The sequence below is a fragment of the Acanthaster planci genome, linkage group LG03 (assembly GCF_054643075.1).
Source record: "Acanthaster planci isolate LZ-2023a linkage group LG03, COTS_SCS, whole genome shotgun sequence".
Classification (NCBI taxonomy): domain Eukaryota; kingdom Metazoa; phylum Echinodermata; class Asteroidea; order Valvatida; family Acanthasteridae; genus Acanthaster; species Acanthaster planci.
The window spans coordinates 5,819,823-5,844,233 of NC_141779.1; the positions used below are offsets into that span (position 1 = coordinate 5,819,823).

Genomic DNA, 24,411 nt, shown 5'->3' on the forward strand with positions numbered 1-24,411 from the left:
ATCATTGTCCCTGTGAGGCAGAGAAACCAGCATCTCAAAGGAAACACAGTTTTACAGGTATAGACACACAAGCTTGCTTGGTCCAAGGAAAACATGTGAATCTTTCATTGTAAAAGATAGGGTGGACTGTGATTATTGGTTTATGCGTCTTCAATCCCCAAGAAAGGAAACGGTCATAACCTGAGGTTCACGACCCCGTTCACGACCCTTGGAAGGCAGAAAAGCAGATGGCCACTTTTCGGCCGCCAATGTAAAATTACTCCTCCGGTGTCAAAAAAGCAAAAAAGTAGAATTCACGGTTGTTGTCAAACGTTCGATCCTCTTTTCTGCCTGTTCAAAAGGAGAAAAGCAGATGGCCGCTTTTCGGCCGTAAGCGAACAAAGAAAAAGTAAAACCTGCCTTTTTTGAAGCAGAAAAGCAGAAAAATGAAAAAATGCATAGGCCTAACCAAACAATGCTCGTTCTGCTTTTTGAGGTGGCAGAAAAGCAGAAAAGTCAAAATTGCATGTTACCAGCTTTTCTACTACTTTGATAGCAGAAAAGCAGATGGCCACTTTTCGTCCTCCATAATTGCTGGACAACACTTGCAGATACAGACTGGACGCAGCCTTGGTGTGAACAAGCCGCAGGGCGCCATCATGTGTTCTAACAAAAAGCGCCAAGGAAGTAGTGCTGTTCCGATAATGGCCTCCTTTTCCGTTACCCTAGATACGCCCTGCTCTTTGACATAGTATGAGCTCAGTGCATGTCATTGTCTGATTAATAAATACGTGCACCTCTACCGCCCATGGCCGTGCTGTAATCTAGCATTTCTGGTTCTCCTGGAAGCGATTGGATACAGAAGAAAAATTTTTGGAGGTAAGGAGGCCCGGCCCAGTCCATGGTCCTAGCATGCCTAGTGCACTAGTGCTTTGTCAGTCATGTCAGTTACTGAGTTGGGCCATCGAGGTAGAATCACACCTCCATGGTTAGGCTTAGTCCGAGCATGAAGGAACCTTCCTCCATGGTCCGAGTAGGCCTAGGCCTAACTTGGACCCAGGCGTACATCATCATGCCCTACTTTAGCTCTACCACCTGTAAGTGGAGCGTTAGTATTCATCTTTTTCAATTTTGGACGGGATCGTCATACTCCCGTCCAAAATCGAAAAAGGGGAACAGGCCTACTAGTACTAATGCTCCACTTAGTAGAGCTGGCCCTACTACATATACAAATTCAAATCGCCTTTTTAAACATTTCGACATGGTCGGGTGGTACTATCGCCTGACCATGTCCATATTTTAAAAAAGTTACTCAGCCTATTTTAGGCCTAACGTTAGGTCCTACATTAGCCCAGGGCCAGGTTGGCAGGTTTGGACGTTGTCTTCATTTAACATTCTCATTACACTACCACTGACATCCAGGGTAGGCCTATGTAGTCCTCGTCATGCTCGTACAATGCAAAATTTTTTCAAACTTTGTTGTCACATTTTTAGTTTTACCTGGTGGAGGCAGCTCAAATGTCATTTACAAGTGCCTTGTATCCCGAATTCCATAAATGCTGTGTTGAAATGACTCAATTTAGTAAATACGCCCACATATGACATATTTTGCAGGAAATTTAGCGCAACTTCACATTTTCCGTTGTGAATAAGCTACATTCGTCTCGTATACATTTGCACAAGCGCAAAATGCATAGCAACTGACTGCCCCTTACGCATGTGTGGACATGGTGCTGTACTCAAAACACACAAATAGAGAAAAATCAGCCCCAAAACCACAAATTTTCATTGACTTTAAGGCCCGGCGACCCACATTTTGTCAGTTATCTGTAACTTATTCACTCCCAAGGCTCTTCCGTGCATGTGTAATGGGTGGTCAGTTGCTATGCATTTTGCGCATGTGCAACTTACTACTGGACGAAGGTAGATTGTGCACGACGGAAAGAGTGGAGTTGTGCTAAATTTCCTGCAAAATACGTCGTCAGCGGGTGTAGTTAGAAATTTCAACACAGCATTTATGGAATTTGGGATACAAGGCATTTGTAAATGATGTTTGAGCTGCCTATGCCAGGTAAAAATATGAGAAAGAAAAGTTGAAACAAATTTCGCTTTGGTAGGAAGACTTTACATCTTGGATGTTAGTCGCAGTGCATTGTAGCCAACGTCCGCTGGGCTTGGCCCTACATGTACATCATGGTTTATATTGTAGACCAGTCAATCAAATGAAATACATGTAGGCCTACGGCATGGTTGAGGGGAAGTGGCAGCAATTACTGTTTCTTTGATGTAGGGACCAATAATTCCCACGTTCTTCCCAGAAATAGACCATGCACCTACACCTCATAAGATTACATTCATGAGCAAATTGACGAACATACGATTCAATTCCATGAATTCTGTTCTGAGGGGTGTTGGTCACTTTGCCCCGTTTCCACTTCAACCCATGTCACTTCGCCTCTAACCACCTCACCCCATAGTCATTTCGCCCCATCCCCACTTCGTCCCATCCCCACATAGCCCTGCCCCCACTTTGCCCCATTGCCGCTTCTCCCCAGGAAATTCTGGCACAAAGACAAACAAGGCATCTTTCTTGTGGCATTGATTGACACCACGTGACAATGGATTTGATAATAGCATTGGAATAATGAAAGAAAAGATGTCATTTCTTAAAATTGTCGTTTAAGTTTCTCATGTAGTCTTCTAGTGATCCCCTATATGTAGGCTGCCATGGCTCCGTATTCTCTTCCATTTTAATCCTTTCGTTGGAGCCACTAGGCCTTCCTTGTGACTCTGTTTCCAAACAAAGTTGACTTTAGAAGACAGAATAAAATGCGTCTCTCCTTTCATCATGTTTATTGTAACATTTTCTTTAGCAAACTGCCTGAATTTGAATCTTTAATTTAGCTGGGCAGATAAACTGTTGACATTGCATCCTTCAGCAGTACTCCTAGGTTAAAACTAAACCCGTAGACGTTAAAGTTTACATGTACATCAGGGCGAAGTGGTGATGGGTCAAAGTGGAAATGGGGGGAAGTGGCAATGGGGCGATGTGGTTAGGGGCAAAGTAGAAATGGGGGGAAGTGGCAGTGGGGCGATGCGGTTAGGGACAAAGTGGAAATGGGGGGAAGTGGCTATGGGGCGATGTGGTTAGGGGCAAAGTGGAAATGGGGGAAGTGTCAATGGGGCGATGTGGTTAGGGGCAAAGTGGAAATTGGGGGAAGTGGCAATGGGGCGATGTGGTTAGGGGCAAAGTGGAAATGGGGGGAAGTGGCTATGGGGCGATGTGGTTAGGAGCAAAGTGGAAATGGGGGAAGTGGCAATGGGGCGATGTGGTTAGGAGCAAAGTGGAAATGGGGGAAGTGGCAATGGGGCGATGTGGTTAGGGCAAAGTGGAAATGGGGGGAAGTGGCTATGGGGCGATGTGGTTAGGGGCAAAGCGGAAATGGGGGGAAGTGGCAATGGGGCGATGTGGTTAGGGGCAAAGTGGAAATGGGGGGAAGTGGCTATGGGGCGATGTGGTTAGGGGCAAAGTGGAAATGGGGGGAAGTGGCAATGGGGCGATGTGGTTAGGGGCAAAGCAGAAATGGGGGGAAGTGGCTATGGGGCGATGTGGTTAGGGGCAAAGTGGAAATGGGGGGAAGTGGCAATGGGGCGATGTGGTTAGGGGCAAAGCAGAAATGGGGGGAAGTGGCTATGGGGCGATGTGGTTAGGGGCAAAGCAGAAATGGGGGGAAGTGGCAATGGGGCGATGTGGTTAGGGGCAAAGCGGAAATGGGGGGAAGTGGCAATGGGGCGATGTGGTTAGGGGCAAAGCGGAAATGGGGGGAAGTGGCAATGGGGCAATGTGGTTAGGGGCAAAGTGGAAATGGGGGGAAGTGGCAATGGGGCGATGTGGTTAGGGGCAAAGTAGAAATGGGAGGAAGTGGCAATGGGGCGATGTGGTTAGGGGCAAAGTAGAAATGGGAGGAAGTGGCAATGGGGCGATGTGGTTAGGGGCAAAGTAGAAATGGGGGGAAGTGGCAATGGGGCAATGTGGTTAGGGGCAAAGTAGAAATGGGAGGAAGTGGCAATGGGGCGATGTGGTTAGGGGCAAAGTAGAAATGGGAGGAAGTGGCAATGGGGCGATGTGGTTAGGGGCAAAGTGGAAATGGGAGGAAGTGGCAATGGGGCGATGTGGTTAGGGGCAAAGTAGAAATGGGGGGAAGTGGCAATGGGGCGATGTGGTTAGGGGCAAAGCGGAAATGGGGGGAAGTGGCAATGGGGCAATGTGGTTAGGGGCAAAGTGGAAATGGGGGGAAGTGGCTATGGGGCAATGTGGTTAGGGGCAAAGTGGAAATGGGGGAAGTGGCAATGGGGCAATGTGGTTAGGGGCAAAGCGGAAATGGGGGGAAGTGGCTATGGGGCAATGTGGTTAGGAGCAAAGCGGAAATGGGGGAAGTGGCAATGGGGCGATGTGGTTAGGGGCAAAGGGGAAATGGGGGGAAGTGGCTATGGGGCGATGTGGTTAGGGGCAAAGTAGAAATGGGGGGAAGTGGCTATGGGGCGATGTGGTTAGGGGCAAAGTAGAAATGGGAGGAAGTGGCAATGGGGCGATGTGGTTAGGGGCAAAGTAGAAATGGGGGAAGTGGCTATGGGGCGATGTGGTTAGGGGCAAAGTGGAAATGGGGGGAAGTGGCAATGGGGCGATGTGGTTAGGGGCAAAGTGGAAATGGGGGGAAGTGGCTATGGGGCGATGTGGTTAGGGGCAAAGCGGAAATGGGGGGAAGTGGCAATGGGGCGATGTGGTTAGGGGCAAAGCGGAAATGGGGGGGAAGTGGCAATGGGGCGATGTGGTTAGGGGCAAAGTGGAAATGGGGGGAAGTGGCAATGGGGCAATGTGGTTAGGGGCAAAGCGGAAATGGGGGGAAGTGGCAATGGGGCAATGTGGTTAGGGGCAAAGCGGAAATGGGGGGAAGTGGCTATGGGGCGATGTGGTTAGGGGCAAAGTGGAAATGGGGGGAAGTGGCTATGGGGCAATGTGGTTAGGGGCAAAGTGGAAATGGGGGAAGTGGCAATGGGGCGATGTGGTTAGGGGCAAAGTGGAAATGGGGGGAAGTGGCTATGGGGCAATGTGGTTAGGAGCAAAGCGGAAATGGGGGAAGTGGCAATGGGGCGATGTGGTTAGGGGCAAAGGGGAAATGGGGGGAAGTGGCTATGGGGCGATGTGGTTAGGGGCAAAGTGGAAATGGGGGAAGTGGCAATGGGGCGATGTGGTTAGGGGCAAAGCGGAAATTGGGGGAAGTGGCAATGGGGCGATGTGGTTAGGGGCAAAGTAGAAATGGGAGGAAGTGGCAATGGGGCGATGTGGTTAGGGGCAAAGTAGAAATGGGGGAAGTGGCTATGGGGCGATGTGGTTAGGGGCAAAGTAGAAATGGGGGGAAGTGGCAATGGGGCGATGTGGTTAGGGGCAAAGTGGAAATGGGGGGAAGTGGCTATGGGGCGATGTGGTTAGGGGCAAAGTGGAAATGGGGGGAAGTGGCAATGGGGCGATGTGGTTAGGGGCAAAGTAGAAATGGGGGGAAGTGGCAATGGGGCGATGTGGTTAGGGGCAAAGTGGAAATGGGGGGAAGTGGCAATGGGGCGATGTGGTTAGGGGCAAAGTAGAAATGGGGGGAAGTGGCAATGGGGCGATGTGGTTAGGGGCAAAGTGGAAATGGGGGGAAGTGGCAATGGGGCGATGTGGTTAGGGGCAAAGTGGAAATGGGGGGAAGTGGCTATGGGGCGATGTGGTTAGGGGCAAAGTAGAAATGGGGGGAAGTGGCTATGGGGCGATGTGGTTAGGGGCAAAGTGGAAATGGGGGGAAGTGGCTATGGGGCGATGTGGTTAGGGGCAAAGTGGAAATGGGGGGAAGTGGCTATGGGGCGATGTGGTTAGGGCAAAGTAGAAATGGGGGGAAGTGGCAATGGGGCGATGTGGTTAGGGGCAAAGTGGAAATGGGGGAAGTGGCAATGGGGCGATGTGGTTAGGGGCAAAGTAGAAATGGGGGAAGTGGCTATGGGGCGATGTGGTTAGGAGCAAAGCGGAAATGGGGAAGTGGCTATGGGGCGATGTGGTTAGGGGCAAAGTGGAAATGGGGGAAGTGGCTATGGGGCGATGTGGTTAGGGGCAAAGTGGAAATGGGGGGAAGTGGCAATGGGGCGATGTGGTTAGGGGCAATGGGGCGATGTGGTTAGGGGCAAAGTGGAAATGGGGGAAGTGGCAATGGGGCGATGTGGTTAGGAGCAAAGTGGAAATGGGGAGAAGTGGCAATGGGGCGATGTGGTTAGGGGCAAAGCCAATTTACCTTTGATTTTCTATTCCTCTTCTCAAAAGCTTATAAAAAATATTCAGTTACGCGGCGTAAATTTGTGCACCATTATGTACATGTACGTACACGCTGTACATTAAGCATTTACAGTCAATAAATGAGCATTTCATCTTGCTCTGAGTAAACAACGCATGCGTGTATGGTCTGTAGATAATTTGGCTGTGACTTTTTTAAGTAGATTTTACCAATTCCCAATGCGTGTTGCATTTAGAGTACCTAATTGGACACATTAGATAGGATTTCGAATGTTCTAAAAGCACGCACATGGATTGAAAATGTCTGCACCCAGGATGGTGTCAAATTTGCTCCATGCGGAGAATGAATAGTCAGCGCTTTAGTAATTAAATGTAGCTCTGTGGTGTGAACACATGCAGTTTATGTACAGTGTACATTTACGCAAAGAAAACATTTGATTAAACCAGATGAGTTGAATAAACTGTGATAGTCCAATAGGGCATTTTGTACAGCACAGATGCAGAAGTTGTATAACCATTAAGGTATAAATGTAATGGGCTAGCATTGGTTCCCTTTATTCATAGAAACCGGCTGTTCAAACACAAGGTCCTGCCAGCTCGGTGTTCACTTCTGTGTTTCAGTATACACAATACCCAAAATGGTCAAGAAAAAATTGTTTGAAATGTGTAAGCAGGCAAGAGAGTTTGAATGCAGGATTGTGTCTAGATGATGGCTTTGCACACTGGAACACCTGTTAAATATTAAAAAGGACAAAAACAAGCAAATTCCAAGCAACTCCCTGTCAGTAGGGTCTTTGTGATGCAGTTTATTAACACCCCCCCTCTGAAAATGAACCTGCTTGTTTTGCTATTGTAAGAGGTTTTTTGTTCCATTTAGTTTTTATGATTTTGCAAATTCTACATACATGATGTGCACGTATATTCAAAACCAAAAAATGTGTTTTTCAATTCATCAAATAGTTCAAAATAATTCTCCACCTACTTTGTACATGTACTCTGTACTGGGGTTTTTCTCCTAATGAATTTAAACCTTTGTCAAAATGTTTGTTGTTGTATTCCTCATGTGTGTAGGTAAATTTAGGTATGTGTGCCTGTATCAAGGGCAATTGACATCATGGGTAAAGGTCATCAAGGTCAAGGTGTGTCAGAGGTCAATAAACACGGTTACTACTCATGGGATGAAGTGAAAAAGCACAGCACTCGGACAGACAAGTGGGTTGTGATTGAGGATGGAGTGTATGATGTCTCCCAGTGGGTGAAGAGACACCCAGGGGGACTCAAGGTGCTGTCCCACTACGCTGGGGAAGATGCCACTGTAAGTAGACTTTAACAAGCTTCATTGCAGGTCATTGTAAACATTGAGCAGTGCTATGTGACCTACTCTAGAAAAATGGGTAATAAGTCACCAGATTCAGGTTACAAGCTTGTGATATGGCTGGATTCTGTACATCAAAAGCTACAATTTGATACATGAATGACCCCCTGTAGTGCACTGCGTTCTGGAGATATATGGACATTTGTATATCCACATTTTCGTATTCAATAAAAGCACCTTTCTAGAAAAAGCTCATAAAGTGTAGCGCTTGGAAACACAATGCTTTACAGGATTTCTTACTGAATGATCAATTTTTCATCTTTGTTCCTCAGTATGAGTGTTTGTAGTCACAAATTCTGAAAATATAAATATTATAGAAGCTATTAAAGGAAAAAATACAGCACCACATTTTTGAAGAAATTTTGTCCTCTTCAAATAGAACAGGTCATTACGTGTTTAGGCACAGCGTGACTTAATACCCTTTTATGCAGAGCGGGTCACATACATGTATGATACAGCTCGCAGGTGCCAGCCTAGTGGCCTAACATTAAGGTCTGATTTTCAAGTGGTGAGATCTCCTCACAGCCATGGGGTGAATCTCTTCCCTTCCCCCAGCTAAAGACTGCTATAATTGCCATGTGTAAATGAAGTTGCCATTAAATTGTGATGAATATCACAAGTCCAGTGTTGTGTTACATGTATGTTGCCCATTATTGGCCGGTGACTTTGATTGCCTTGGTGGCCTCATCAAACAAGTGGCAATAACAGAAACCATGCCACAATGGCCAAATGGTTAAAAACGGGATTGGTCACCAACAAGAAGTGTTGGCTACAATAAGCCATTTGCGAGTTAAATTTGAATAAAATCTGGTACACTGAGTTCTTTAAATTCACGTGAACATACATGTAACAACTTGAATTCTCCATACTAAAACCACTGTTGCTACCGGTATACCTCGTGATTCAGGGCAAGCTTTTGCTTAGTAACATAAGAGACGCCTTGCCACAATACATTGTTCTCAATGGATAAGAACAGCACAAAGGAGCCAGTCCATTCCAGAGATGGTGGTCGCTGTGCAAAAGCTTGCCCCGAATCACGAGGTATAGCAACAGTGTCTTAGCCTGGGGAATTTAAATTGTTACATTTCTGTGCAATGGGATAACACAGTGTACCAGATTTTACTCAAATTTAACTCGCAAGTGGCTTATTGGCAGTGTTATGGAATTGGTCACAAAGACTGGAATTAGACTCCAGTTACACTTTGACTTGAGGCTTTGACCTGCCTTGTACAAATTTTGCCTTGTAGACATTGCCAACTATTGTTGAAGAACATACATTAAACAATTAATCTATGGCTTTTAGTGTCCAGAAGTAAACCATTTTGCTTTCATTTTACTGTTTTGTCATTAGAAATATCAGCATACAGTTATACTTGTATTATAATGGAAAAAAAAATGACAGATGGGTCAGACCCCAAAAGTAACCCTCAAAAAAATGAAAGTAGAACTTATCTGTAGAAATGTTCAATTTACAGAAATCCCTGTATTTCTTCTAAATCCCTTTGACTAAGGCATCGTAAAGCCTTGCAGAAGTGACAAATGACTTCAATTCAGTCTACTTTGAATAGTGTCATCTCCAATTTCCTGTCACCTTTAGGATCCCTTTGTTGCCTTTCATCCTGACAAGAAAATCGTCAGGAAGTTCCTCAAACCTCTCCGTATCGGATCATTGTCACCGGATGACACAGTCAAGGTTTGTACTCAATACCCCTAGCAACTTTCTCGACCTTTAAGATGGAAGTGACTTTCCAGCAACACGTCTCAAATTACAAGCCATGTAATTAATTACTTCTTTCTTCAAGTGACTTTGGCACTTGTGGTCGTGCGGTTTGTGAGTTGGACAAAATTAAGACGATTCAAGGAAAAAAGCATATAATGTTGACATTTGCAGTCCTGAAATGTTATCCTTTCTACAATATCCTATTCATCTATGTTCTGTTCTGTTCACTATTTGGGGGAGTGTTTTGTCAAGATCGTTGGATATTAAATTACCTATGTTCCCAGATATACATGTAAGGTTTGTTCTAGTTGTTTAATTCACAATGAAGGAAGTTCAGAGTCCATTATATTCAAGATGTGCTGTTTGACAGTTGATTTACTTGATTACAAAAGGAAAATCAATGGACTGATCATTAGTGTTCCTTTGGTTGTGGTAACCAGTGGCCACAGGTCTAACTTATCAACCTCTGATTGTGACGATTTCCCACAGCAAAATTTACAAGAAAGTCAATCTTATATCACCAGACTCGGATTTGCCGGAAAACAAATTTTTAAACACACTAGTACCTTGACATACCTCATGAAGGATACAGTTGTAGCAGGAATTATTAATGTTTTTAAAGTACATGTAACTACAAGGATCATCCTTCACACCAACATTCAGACTTTTACCATTAACCCTAACAGTCCAGAATGCTACAAAGTACTACTTAGTAGTAAAATATAGTACTCAGCCCTGTCGCTTGTAAGAGGACATGACATTATTATTCTCTGAAGCCATAAAACACAACAGAGAAGACAATGTACCATACAGTGCTGTGGCACTATGAATGCATGGTTTCATTGTCCTCTGTACGAGTAACAATGGAATAAACCTAGCCAAAAGTAGTAATTTGTAGCGCTACGTCCTTCAGGCTTAGAGTGTTATGTAGTATTTTGTAGTACTGAGTAGTCTAAGCCAAACAACACCCGGTACTGTTAGGGTTAAAAAAGAAGATACGTACAGGCCTACCAAAATGCTACCAAAACCAAAGCAATGTGCTCCTAGCCTCAGTGTTCAGAGGCTGTAACAAAAAGACTATGGCAGATAACACTCTGAAACTTTATTTTCCTTTGTTTGGTACTCGTATGTCAAGGTAGCGGTAGTTTTTAGGATTTTTTTCAAGCAAATCTCAGGTGGAGCGTGTTGAAGGTAGCCTGACTTGATATGGCACATAACAATCACGCAGTGGGAGTGAGCCACCTGCCACCAGCACATTTTCAGCAGATATCCTTTCTTGTTGACCAACTGTCTTTAAAGTTTTTAGAGAAATTGTAAGCAATTTAAGCAGAACTCCATATTTTCTTCAATTTCTAAGACTTAATACTTGCCGACATCACCAACTACATGTATATTCTCACATACATGTACTTCCTCGATGACCATTAACCCATCCATTGTCGGCCTTAAGCTAATCGTAGTCTCCATCACCTTTAACACCCAGGCAAGCATCGTGACTGATATGCGTGACCTTCGAACCCAGGCGGAGGAGATGGGTCTCTTCACCCCTAACCTCTGGTTCTACGCTGCCCACCTAGGCCACATTCTTGCCCTTGAGGTTCTGGGTTGGCTGGTGTTGTGGTATTATGGAACGGGATGGCTGCCTTATTTGTTCACAGCTGTGTTGCTCACGATTTCACAGGTGATTCCCTACCCTTCAATTATAAGCTGGATAGTTAACCCGCTCCAGCAATATGCATGCATTCCATAAAACACAAGCAGTGAATTCATGAGATGGCCTGACTTGCCTTTTAGTATATGCTTAGATAGATGCTTGACTGTGGGTAATAACATTACTGTGGCTGTGATATTGACTTGTTAGCCAGGACTTATGTTCAGTCCAATATAAAAAACAGAAGTTACAGAAGTTTTATATCGATTAGTTGCATGGAATCGTTATTGACATACTTGTAGTAAAAAAAATGTAACTGACAAATTCATACACAAATTGATTAATCAAGTAACTGAATAAGCCTTGTAAGCCTAATAATTATGTTGCATGATGTGTGTGTTTCAAATGATTTAGTGTTGTGATTGACCCCAGGCCCAAGCTGGATGGTTGCAGCATGACCTGGGTCATCTATCGGTCTTTCGTCAATCCCGCTGGAACCATTGGCTGCATTACTTTGTCATTGGAGGTCTGAAGGTAAGGTCAGCAGACTTCAGAATCCCCTGTGAATCCAGGGCCCAATGTAATAGCTGCTGGGTCATTCCATGTCACGGCACTCACTGGATTAAATCCCACCCCTATTCATTTTGGTTCAAATTTGGTACTTGGTGATTATGGCTGAAACTAAAAGCCAAATTTCAAGTTTTAGCCGAAACCAGTTCCAGCCAGACGACTTGTAAACCTTTGGTACCCTGACCTGCAGGAAATATCACTCTGCGGCATTGCCTTAGAATGAAGGAAAAAAAAAATGGCATGATATATAAACATAGCATGGTTTGTTTGGCCACGTTGAATTTGTTTATCATACCTCAGACATATTCAGTAGGTATTAAATTTTCATGGGCAAGGGAAAAGCAGCACGTGTATAAGTGTGCTTCCATCTGGTCGTTCACACATGTACATGTAGTGTGCATGTAGCATACATGTAGCATTCAGCACCCAGGCAATCTGGAACTGTTCCCAGGGAAAAGTTCTGTACTGGCCTGTCCGTGCCTGGTAAACAGCAAAAATACCAACTCACACATAAGGATGATGGGACCAGTGAGAGTTTAGCTCTCGGTCATCAATATGTATGAGATGTTATATGAAATGCCATACAAATCTTGTAGATATGCCTCTCACAGCATGAAAAGTTGACATTTTATGCCATTTTTAGAGGTACAAAGTTGACATTTAATCGTGAAATAGAGATATCTCATTGGAAATAGAGATTTCCGTATTAGACATCTGTATTTCTAGAGGTGCAAAGTTAACATTAAATCGTGAAATACAGATATCTGTATTTCACAATTAAATGTTCACTTTGCACTTTGAGAAATAGAGGTATCTCTGTTAACAGTAGAGATATCTCTGTTGTTAATCAAGATATCTCCGTTTTGGGATAACTGTCATTTTTGCATGCCGCATACTGTAATTACTCTTGAATTGGCATCTGTTCTTTCCCACTTAAAAGTGATCTTTTTTAAGGCCAAAATTAGTGTTTTTGGGCTATTTTGTTGTCAAATAATGCTATCTACAAGTGGCTATCTTTGAAAAACTCTGTTTAATCAATGGACGAAAGAGAAAGGAAAAATTTGTCTGACTTTAGTTGAAATTTCCAAGAATTAGCTGCTGATCATTGCCAGAAAAAGCTCTTAAGAATGACATAGATGAGATTGAGAAATGAGGTGTGGCCATAACACAAAGATGCTTTAGGGCTTCCAAAATGCTAAACCTCCACAGATGCACAGTGCACATACAAACGCAATGGAATGAGTACATATACATCACTTGGTACTATGTATAGAAATTGCTGTGGCTTGGCCAAAGCCCCCCCCCCTGCGTGAACTCATTTAATCTTCTCAGGTGTTCGTGCATTGTCAAAAGTGCACTGTGTTGACAATGAGAAGATCAGGAGTGCAAGACTTTGTCTTGGCAAAACTGTCAGAATTACCTGTTGGAAATGAAATCATCATTTCAATCCAAACTTTAATGACTATTATTTGCTATGTGGCACTGCATGGGTGAAAATAGAACTTAGCTTTTCCGAACCATCGCACAGCTGGGAGGCAAGGGAAGTTGGGGCCGTACCATGCCTAATCTTTCTTGAAATATTGCTTGCATGTGAAAATATTCAATATGATCACAGCTTTGAAGTTTCAATTCAGTCTCAACTTCTTGTTATGGTCAGTTTGCCTGTGGAGCACGGCCTTATGCATGTCGGGCCCGTGTGCCTTGAGCATGTCAACCTCTGTCTAGGAAAAACGGCCATATTGCAGCTGTGTCAAATTTTCCCCCAAAATTGGAGTCTACATGACTGTAAGCTAGTCTGGAAAATTTTTCAAAGGCTCAGCACAAAGAAACAAAATGCATTGTGACATTATCTGAAAAGAGCGGATTGTAGGCCCCTCAGCCGTAGGGAAATTGATTGTTTGCGCCATGGGTGTCTTCTTCTCTAAAGGCTGCTTCTGCTCACTGGTGGAACTACCGTCACTTCCAGCATCACGCCAAGCCTAATGTGGTCAAGAAGGACCCTGACATCACCATGCCTTACCTGTTCCTCTTTGGAGACAAAATGCCCATCAAGTGGGCAAGCCTGAGGAGAGGCTTCATGCCCTACAACTACCAACAGGGCTACTTCTTCCTAAGTAAGCTACCCAGTGGATACCTTTGAAGTCTCCATGGGAACATTTGACTCGGTATTTCTTTGGTCCAAGTTGCAGTACACAATATGTTTGGAGGGCTCCAGCAAGCAAGCTGTAAATGATAGCTAAAGTTGTGGCTAAATGCATTTTTTTGCCAATCTTTTTGGCTTATATTTCTTGCCAGTCACTAAAGATTGTAGGCAAGGTTAGTGAATATTTGCCATTTGTTGATAATGGTGACTGACAACTCCAATCTTGTATATTACTTTCTGTTGGCAACAAAGCACTTGTTGTTCAAAATTTGATTTCATAAAGCTCTCTGAATCATCCTAACAAAATTTGCATGTATGCTGGATTACAAATCAATTATTATATTGATTATACATGTAACATGTTTAATGCATCAATAGGCGAAGTAAGCCAAAATCATGTTTAGCTTCCCTCCTACCTTTTTTGAGGTTGTCTGGATTTGAAAATTTATTTCCACAGGGAAACTGAGGTTAAAACAAGTCAACCAATCCATCAGAAAATAAAATGCAAATCAGAACTTCTACTTTTAGACTGGTGGTCACTTTCCACATCATGCAGTTGACCCAGTATGTCTTTATATGGTCATATCAGAATTCTTAACATTGGCTGTGAATTGCACACATCCCTATGAAAGCAGCTTTGTTTGTAAAATTCCTGTGAAACAGTGTTTCAAACATATGAAACAAACTATTAAACCATTTTAAATATGTTCAATTTCTTGGTCATTTTTGAAAAATACTTCAAATTTTGGTTGGAGCTTAAATTTGAAATGGCAATAAATTTTCATCAAGCAATTCCTGGACCTTTATTTCACCCAAGCTAGCATACTAATCTTTGTTTGAATTCCGTGCAGTTTTGGAGTTAATTTTGGGTCTTGTCTTTACTCTCAAAGAAGACTGAACTTTGTTTCAAGTTGGACCTTTTAAGTATTGTGTAATTTGCAAGCTTAGTTTGATTATTTAGTCTATTGAATAATTAAGTTGGAAAACAAGTCTATACTGTCCCCTTGTAGACACATGAAACAAGCATCCATTCAGCAACGTGCAACATGACCATGTATTGAAATTTGATATTGCCCGCTGCGATGTTATAATGCCTTCTGCTTAAAATTGCGCTGGCACATGGATATGAGACGGTTTAATCCATTCCTATTGTCCAAAAGTCTCTGCGTGCTGTGGCACGCGCACCAAGTCTATGGAGATTCTACTGGATCACTTGCACAAAGAATATACCATAAAATGGATGGGGGTGTGTGGCAAAATGAAAGTAAAATTCTTAAACAAAATGCTTGGAAATTTGTCATATATTGACCTCTTTTGACTCTCTGACTAAAACGGCATTTGTGAATGGGAATAAATATATGCTTGGTCGACCTGCAGCTCGGGTATTAGTCGGGTCCATTCTCCTGAACCCATCTTTAATGTACATTTAAGACTGGCCAAGCAAATATTTATTCCCTTATTAAATGTGTTACTTGCAACCATCAGTTCAAAATTGTCCAAGTTAAAGACTTCAATCTTTATATTGTTGTAAAGAATAAAAGGCACAGTAAGGTAACAGCCTTTTTTGATCTGTTTGACCAAATACTCTTTGATATGTAACGTGGTTTATTGTGTTTTCTGCAGTTGGTCCACCGTTGTTGCTCCCCATTTATTTCCACGTGGAGAATATGTACCACATCTTTACGAAGAAGGTCTGGACTGTAAGTATCCTACCGACTGTTAAACACGAAATGTGCTTTCTTGTGAAAAGGCCTTTCAGATTCACTTTTCACTGACATTTTTATTTCTGGACAGACGGAGCTGTTTAGACTGCTTGTAAACAAATTGATTTCTCTTTCCCAAGGATCTTGCTTGGACGGTCATCTTCTTTGTCCGGTTCTTCGCAACCTACGGACCTCTGCTGGGTGGTCTGAGTGCCTTTGGCTTGTACATGTTTGTCAGGTATAGATAAACCAGTCCAGTTTTGTAGGACTGCACATGTGCATATGAAGATTTGCTGTTCTTAATTTGGGGATAAATAGAGTCTGCTCTGTTGGCATTACAATTGTGGGTTTTTTTTCTTACAAGTGGCTGCTAAAACTATGGCTGGCCCTCAGTACAAAAGTCAAAGAGTAATCCACAAAGCATTAAAATCCCATCAGCTATCAGAACACTAGATAATGATACCTGTACTATTAAATACTAAATGAAAATACAGCCGTATTGAATTCTAATGGAATCGTGTCTGTTTGGAATGAATTTCAAGGGCGGGGGAAGTCATATTTCTGCCAACTTTGGCCCCTCATACAAGTTGTAGGTAAAATGGGGTCTGTAAAATGGATGTAGGTACACAACTTTAGGGGGGCAGTGGAAACCAAATCTGTGATCTGTAATTTCTCATGCAAGATGAGATGGTTATGCCATGGAGACAGTAGATATGAGTGTGATCAGAACATTGCAACCTGATATGCTGCGGTCGGGGGCTAGCAAGTAGTGTGTGCTTTTAAGCATGTTGGCAATGAATCTTTTTATGTCAGTTTGTGTGCTGAAGGGAAGGGGAAATATTTCCCTCGGCCTACCACCTCAGGAACTAGAACCCTCTTCTACTGCACATTCAGTTGCACAATACTTTGCATATGCACGCATTTCACCAGCAATAAAGGAATATAGGGTACACCAAGACTGGCATATTTGTATTGTAGGCCTGCTAATGAACACGGCCCTAGTCAATTACATTCCTTTAGGGTGCATAAACGTACATTAGTGACCTCATTGCCAGTCTATATGCGTATGTTTGCACCTTGGTATATACGACTGGGTTCTAGTTCACATCGGCGTGCACGGAAAGACCACACTTCCTAGACTGAAATCGTCGCGCATACTCAGCATGCTCCACGTCAAGCCCACTTAACTTGTTCACCTGTGCAGTGCGTGAGTACCAAAGGACTGTCAAATTTCATTTCAAAGCACATCCTCTTTTGTTCCTGCTCAGAGCGGATTGAAAGTTGACGAACTAGCTCGCAAGGTGGACTTCAGTACCTTTTGGAGCTGACAATGACTATCCATCCTCAAACCATGCTGTATCACTTATCTCACCAGGTAGATGAAGGGTGACTGGTTGAAACCTATGCAAAATCTCCAACCATTTCCTTCCACCTTTTCAGGTTCCTGGAGAGTCACTGGTTTGTCTGGGTGACCCAGATGAATCACATCCCCATGGAGGTAGATACTGACCACCGTCGGGACTGGTTGACATTGCAAGTACAAGCCACATGCAATGTTCAGCCCTCCTTCTTCAATGACTGGTTTACTGGCCACCTTAACTATCAGATCGAACACCAGTAAGAAATCTTTTTCCTTCATGGCTGCCGACTCTAACATTGAGTATGAGATTTACTAATTTCATGTTATTCTTATGCTTTCATGCCCATAAAAAATTTCTCAAAGTAAATTCAATATAAAAATACATCAACTCCAGCAAAACTGCTTGCTGTCTATTGAAAACATTTTGCTAGGATTGAAACCTCTAGACCCAAAATTTTTTGCTTTGTAAATGAAATATCTTTCTCTTTACATGCATTTTTATATCCTGTCTTTATTGACTAATAGAAACTTGTGCTTATATGTAAGCTCATAATTGGTAAAGAACGGATAACTTGATTGGTTGTTATGGTTGCGATGATGCCGTATGTATTTTTTGTGTCCAGCGCTATGGCAACATTTATTCTCACACTCAATTCTCACTTGGAACTGGCAGTCTTAACTCTTTGTGCTCACTGAGTATTCTTGAAAGCCACACCTCCATCATCATGTCATGTAGCAGAGAAGTGTGGCAGGGTTAATAAGGGGACCTCATGTGCCCAATAAAAACCCAACTTACTTAAATTTTACTTGAAGCCGAGAAGTGGGGACTATTACGTACTCTGTACTACTACTATTTATCTTCAAGCAAACTCAAATTCTCAATTCTGATTAGTCAATCCATGCCAACAAGTAGTATAATAATGTATTGCATGGTTCATATCAAACACTGTGTAATGCGCTGTTCTGACCCCACGCTTTGTGCTATTTAGACCCTGAGAGCAAACATAAATCTGCAAAATTTACTGTAAATTCAAGAGTGGGCGTTTGTGCGCTGAGGTCAATATAACATGTTCAGTATGTGTTAAATTTGCTTGAAGATAAATTCGTTATCACGCTTGCGCTTGTAGAACATGGAATAATGTAGTGGATCTGTGTCTCGTATACCATGAGGCCGGATATGCAACACAGACGCACTAAATTATGCAGTGTTCCTCTCACTCTTAATGATAAGCCACTTGGGAGTTCAATTTGAATAAAATCTGGTACACTGTGTTATCTGATTGCACAGAAATGTAACAATTTAAATTCCCCAGACTAAAAACACTGTTGCTATACCTCATGATTCGGGGCAAGCTTTTGCATAGCGACCACCATCTCTGGAATGGACTGGTTCCTTTGTGCCGTTCTTATCCATTGAGAACAGTGTATTGTTGCAAGGCGTCTTTTATGTAAAAAAGCAAAAGCTTGCCCCAAATTACAAGGTATAGCAACAGTGGTTTTAGTATGGAGAATTCAAGTAGTTATGTTCACGTGAATTTAAAGAACTTGGTGTACCAGATTTTATTCAAATTTAACTCGCAAATGGCTTTATAATTACCACTCATGCTGGTGCATATAGCGTGCAAAAGCAATGTTCACAGAAAGTTGTATCATCCGTACAAAGAGTGTGCTAAGATCAGTTTGAAGTTGGTTGAATTATGATAATTTTGCCACACCGATGGTCATTGGATACTAGACCTTGTAGAGTAGTTTACAGTTGTAGTACTGTCTTTTCCTCATACATGTGACATGTTTGTAATATTTAGAGCTTGACAATGTCAGGATAATACTGCTGTGAAAATACTCTTCGCAAATCAGAAACATTGGAATATTTGTAGTGTTTTGAAATAAGCCAATGTTTTTCAACCTTCATTTTCCCAAATATGTGGATGTTACCGGATGTTAGTTTCTGAAGCCCATTTGGTTTTTTGGTTACAGCCTTTTTCCCACCATGCCGAGGCACAACTACATGAAGATAGTGCCCCACGTCAAAGCTCTGTGCATGAAACACGGCTTGAGGTACCAATCCAAGACACTGCTGGGTGCATTTGCAGACATCGTCTAGTAAGTCCATTATTTTCACATTTCCTTCCAGTCAGATGAATGATTGAAGTTTTGTTTGAGTAACCTAGTTAGGGATTTTGGGAAAAGAATCACCATTTTTCTTTGTTTTGAGGAAAAATACGATAATAACTTAACACTTATGTTGGGTGTGGTTTGCCTGTGGAAGTATTCTCCCCAGGAATTGTTAATTGTTCGGTGATTGTATGATAAATGGAACATTCTAGTTCAAACAAGAAGATATGGGATTTAGGGAATGGAAAAATGGCTATCGGTGTTAGATTTTATGCTCTGTGTCAACCTTGTCCCTATGGTTTGAACAGTATATCACTATGGTTACCTTCTTTGCACCCTGGTATTGGATTCTTCGCATATCCACAACTTTGGAAACATTTGTCAATGAGGAATAGTGTCAGGCCATGCTCTTCGTCAGTGTTTTTTACTCTGTGATGTCTGGTATAAAAGCAGTCAATTCTTTGTGGCGTGATATATCAGCAAGCAGATTTTTTTATATCAATAATAAGTAAAACTCCCATCCAGCCAGTGTGCTTTTTCACATTTTAAAGAGGGATTGCTTAACAGGGACAGTGGACGTCATTCACAGCGAATACTTTCACATTTACAACTTTCTGGGGGTTAGTTACCGTAGAGAACCAAGAAGGAAATAAATAACTGCTGGGGATGAGGTTGATTCTATATGAACCTTGGTGCTAGGTGTTTGACTTGGTGACTTTACTGTTGGACGATATAAGCTTATTATCCTCTCTTTCTCTCTGTCCATCTTCTTGATTCCAGTTCCCTCAGAACTTCTGGTCAACTGTGGTATGATGCTTACCACCACACCTAAACAGGGTGTACTATCAGGAAGGTGATCAACCATGCCTCTATGCAAGAAGTGCTCTGCAGCAAGTCAAGTGCCTGAGTGGCAATATGTGCTCTTTTGGGGACCAATAATTTTGACATTTATTTCCAGAGTGAATTAAGGTAAATGTACACAATTTATTAGTTCTGGTCACAACCTCTGATTCCAGAATGCTGTTGATTCAGGAGGATGTTAGGTCACATGATCATAAGTGTTAAGAATAAGTCAGTGCAGTATTTTCGAAAGGCAAGGTTATATGAAAACATTGCGTCGCACCTAATGTTATACCAGCATGAACATGTTCAGTGTGTATACGTGTGAGTTGGCGTTTGGCCGCATTGAAAGGGCCAACCTAGCACGCTCATTCTGCTTGTCTGGAATGACCCGGGACATGCTTAATTTTTATGCCTGCGCTGCTGGAATGAGCCACTTCAGTTTTTCCCAAAGGTGAGGTCATTCAAGTACAAAAGCACCCGACGTCATGCTAGCTCAAATGTGTTCAATGCGCATAGGTCATTGTTAGGACTGACAGTAGTCACATGTATTGATGTTCAAAGCTGATGTACGTCATGCATCATATTGTGCCTGTGCCGTTGGAGTGCCCAACTGACTCATTGCCATGTCCATATCATGGACTACTGCTGCCATTGGCTGTTAGCTTTCAGTTGCCATGGTAACATGCTTCATTACTTCCCACAAGGGCCAGATTATCCAACAGGCACACTGGGCACTGTGCCCATACTGACTACAAACAAATTTAAAAACAAACTACAAAATACAAACTACAAAAAAACCCACCGTAGTGATAAGGCATGATATTGGTTTTACTGTTCCCTTCCCTCTGAAGAATGTCACATGATAAGAAATTTGATAATTCACATCATAGGAGGGGTAAAAGCATCTTGGATTTTGTTGTCCTGTTGTTTCTTGTTATTTTCTCCATTCTATTCTTAGTCAAACTACTTTTGGAGGTCTGCAGGGACATTTTTCCTACTCTCTGTCAGGGTCAAATATCATACCTGAACATGAAATACATGAACACCCACACAGGAGTATTATACAGATGGTGTAAATCATTCCTTTGCCGCCTTTTGTCCAGACGCTTTACTGATAGTTCCCATTAGTTTTGTGTTTTGGATACCTATCCTCAGACAGGAAGGGATTTTTGTCATATGCATTTCAATTTACTGTAAATGTACACTTCAAAACCTACACACTAACAACATAACTTTTTGAATGTATTATCACCTCTCTCTGAATTGGTGGCGTTTGGAAAGTTTTAAAGTAGCCAGCAGTAGCCTAGGCATAAACATGACATGCAAGATTTCAGTGATTACTAGCCTTGAGTCAGGGTTGCATTAACAGTACCCCAGGCCCCAGTGTTTACAGGCCCCCTACTCCACCCTGGGAGCAGGCGACATTCAATTTCACAGTGCTGCATGGTGCTGTTGCTAAGCGAATCAGGCCAAACTAATAACTCAGATCGGCAATATGTGCATGTAAATTGTACACTTGTATGTACAGTTATACATGAGTGCCAGGTGAAGTAATCATTTTAATGAGCAGATGTCTGGCACATTTCTGGAAAAAAAAATCGTTACTTTTAAAACACTTGTATGCAGTGGAATAGGAAGGTGTAGTCATACATGTACATGTACAGTAGTTCTAAGCCACTTCATGGAAGAGGTCCTGTAAACATTCAATACACTTAGTTATGTTCTAATAATTTCACAGAGACTTGCATGGTCAACTGCTTTATTTTAGTCCATCCCTAAAATTCTTTGTAGCTCCCTCTTGCTTTTGTAGCACAGTGCCTGTTGTACCTATTGGATAATCGTCCTGGCCCTGAGTTCGTGCTGGTGCTTAGGCCCACCCCCACAAAAAAATTAATCCGGCCGCGTTCCCTTTGTCAAATAACTTGGACAAGGTCATCTGATTTCAAGCTTAGCTTCATATCACATGATCTTATTTGCTGGCCTTAGCGAGAACTTGGAATCAGGCCATATTCCTACTGATTGGCAGGCTGGGTCCATTTCTCCTGACGACAGTATATTGTCCGAAACATTGAGTCTACTGGTCAGTTTCAGAGCCCCACTCACAAGAGAGACGTGTTGCTATCATGAACCTTCCCCTTATTGCTACGTCCACCATGCAGTCCTTCAAATCCTATTTAGGTTGAGATAATCTGCCTTGGGTACTGCTGAGGTTGAGGAATTTAATGGAGGTTAAAGTTTACCAAAATTGGGATCAGATGTGGGACTTACCCTTACGTGTAATGGGAAGATATATGTTCCTCCTCATATTTAAATGCAGCCCATAGCATGTCTTCCAGGAATCATTGTGTAAGATTTGTAATGGCTTTTGAAAATTTAAGTGTTTCAAAATTGATGGCTCTGTTTCCTGGAAAGTTAAAAAGAGTTATTTCAGATCTTCTCAAACAGGCATAAGATCTGAAAAGTATGCAATTTGCTCTTGTTTTTCTTATGTGTTTTGTCTTTCTCTGTGTAAGTGCACGATTTTTTGGCCATTAGTTAAATGTGAATTTCTTTTGTAACTGAAATTCACCTGTTCATATGCATTCCACTTGAAGGATTTTGATCAGTTTCACTATAGCACTTTTTGTATTTGAAATAAGAACATGGCAGCTTTAGAAATATATTACATTCTTATTTTTGACCAAAGAATAGTTTTATTCTTTACAAATAGTAGAATATAATCAAAGACAGTTATATAAATATTGGGGAAAAATTAGGGAATTATTTACCCAACAAGATTTTTTGATTGAAATTAAGCCAGCTGAAGTTTAACTAATAAGGTTTCCTGTTCTTGCCATAGTGTGCAATGCTTAAAAACATCAGGCTCCTACAGTGACTTGCTGTTCTCGTGTCTGGGTGTTATGCCTCGCCTTGTAGTAAGATGATTTTTCAAGTAGCGCACTTTCTGGTAGAGGACTCCACGGTTTTCATTGCTTTATTGTCGTCGTTCTTGTTATTATTTGCCAAAAAAATCTTGCATTTAAGATGCAATTTGTGACTGTGTGATCGCACCACTCATTGATATCAAATGAAGACAAAATATGAATGAATAATGTAATTATGAAATCTCCAATAATGGCAAAATTTTTTTTTAATGCAGTGTACACTCTTTTTGGATTTTTGTAATTGGCTTCCTTGAGTGTTCCTCTTCCTTTTGCTACCGATAACCCTTACCCCCAAAGGCCTCTAAACCCATTTTTCAGCTGTGTGGACATCTTTTGTTATCAGGCCCATGCTGCTACACACACACACACTGGATTGGGTGTGCATGCACCTACTCATGATTGCGTGCACGCACCACCAGTTTTTCTGTTGCATTTACAAACCTGTTGCATCATCTTTTGGGATAAGTTTACCTCAGCATAACTAAAATAGCACTTTCAATCGCCCTTTAACAGTGAGGTTCTACACGTTTACCACTAGGTGTACACTAATGCACTGTGTCCGTTGTCATCTCACATTTTCAAGTTTACAAATTTTAGGGTTGTAATGAATCAGAACTGAAATGTATTTTATTTTGCAAACAATGAAATTTTACCATGGATCTTTCTTGACCGTTGCCACTTTTTAAAGTAAATATTTTGTAGGCAGCATCTTAGACTAGAAGTCTGTATTGCATATGGACTATTAGCCAGATTCAGGCTAAATTTGCAAGTGAAGTACTTTGAAATTTTGTCCAAAAAAAAAGCTGATTTGCGTCATACTACTCAGGATATCTTGAATTTAAAATATATACACCAAATACAAGTGTGAATCTGTGTGAATTTTTAATGTATCGCCAGTTGTGTTGCTTTGATGCAGATTGATTGCCTAAGTGCATTATTAATCTAGATATAGCATGTACTTAATAGCGTGGTAGAAGATTGAGCACCTGCATTGCTTTTTAATACAGTTTTTAGTTCAGAAATAATGCTATGCATGATATTGGTATCTCCTTAATAAGTATTTCTAAAGAATGAAATTGAAGTCTTTTTATGGATGAGTGTGTTTTATATCGTGATTGCTATAACTACAAAGGCAAGTTTAAAAAGTAAACATCAAACGTCTTAAATTTTAATTCAAAAATTAGTAGATTAAAACGAATTTATAAACAGGAAAAATTTTGCCGTTTGCTTTGTGGAAGGTCTGTAATGCTGTCTAAAACAAAAGGGGGCGCAACATAAGATATTCATGAGAAAACAAACACGTTGAGGTGAAAGTATACGTGTACGTGCATATAGAATGCTAAACAGTAGTGTTTTATGCATAGTGTGGGGTGCGATGAGACAAAGTTTGGACTTTTTCGACGGTATATCCCTGTCATTTTATTGTTTGGAGCGGTGCTCGTCATTTTGACATACGTGCATGTTTTTTATCTGTCTTGTTTGGTGTGATACTCGTAGATGTTACAGAGGGAAAAAATTCAATAAACAAGCGCCACCTTATAAACGACCTGTCGATCGTTGTATCCGTTGCATTTTGTGTCTTATATTTCAAATGTCAACCGGCAAGTATTAGTTATAATAGTTCTGTTTTGGTCACCTGTGGTTTTTAGTTTTACCCTACCCCCAGAACTGTGGGCCCGGTCCGACGTCCGCAACGCTCCCACGTT

At 41.9% G+C, this 24,411-nt stretch overlaps 1 protein-coding gene across 1 annotated transcript; it reads left to right on the forward strand.

The window, feature by feature from the left end:
• The first annotated feature begins 651 nt into the window (after positions 1 to 651).
• On the forward strand, positions 652 to 24,251 carry LOC110985855 (fatty acid desaturase 2-like). The gene is made up of 11 exons (XM_022247275.2): positions 652 to 858; positions 7,373 to 7,616; positions 9,274 to 9,369; positions 10,880 to 11,077; positions 11,480 to 11,581; positions 13,545 to 13,731; positions 15,384 to 15,460; positions 15,604 to 15,701; positions 16,904 to 17,080; positions 18,801 to 18,926; positions 19,719 to 24,251. The coding sequence occupies exons 2-11, from the start codon at positions 7,416 to 7,418 to the stop codon at positions 19,768 to 19,770; spliced, it is 1,314 nt and encodes a 437-aa protein (XP_022102967.2). The 5' UTR covers positions 652 to 858; positions 7,373 to 7,415; the 3' UTR covers positions 19,771 to 24,251.
• Positions 24,252 to 24,411: the final 160 nt, after the last annotated feature.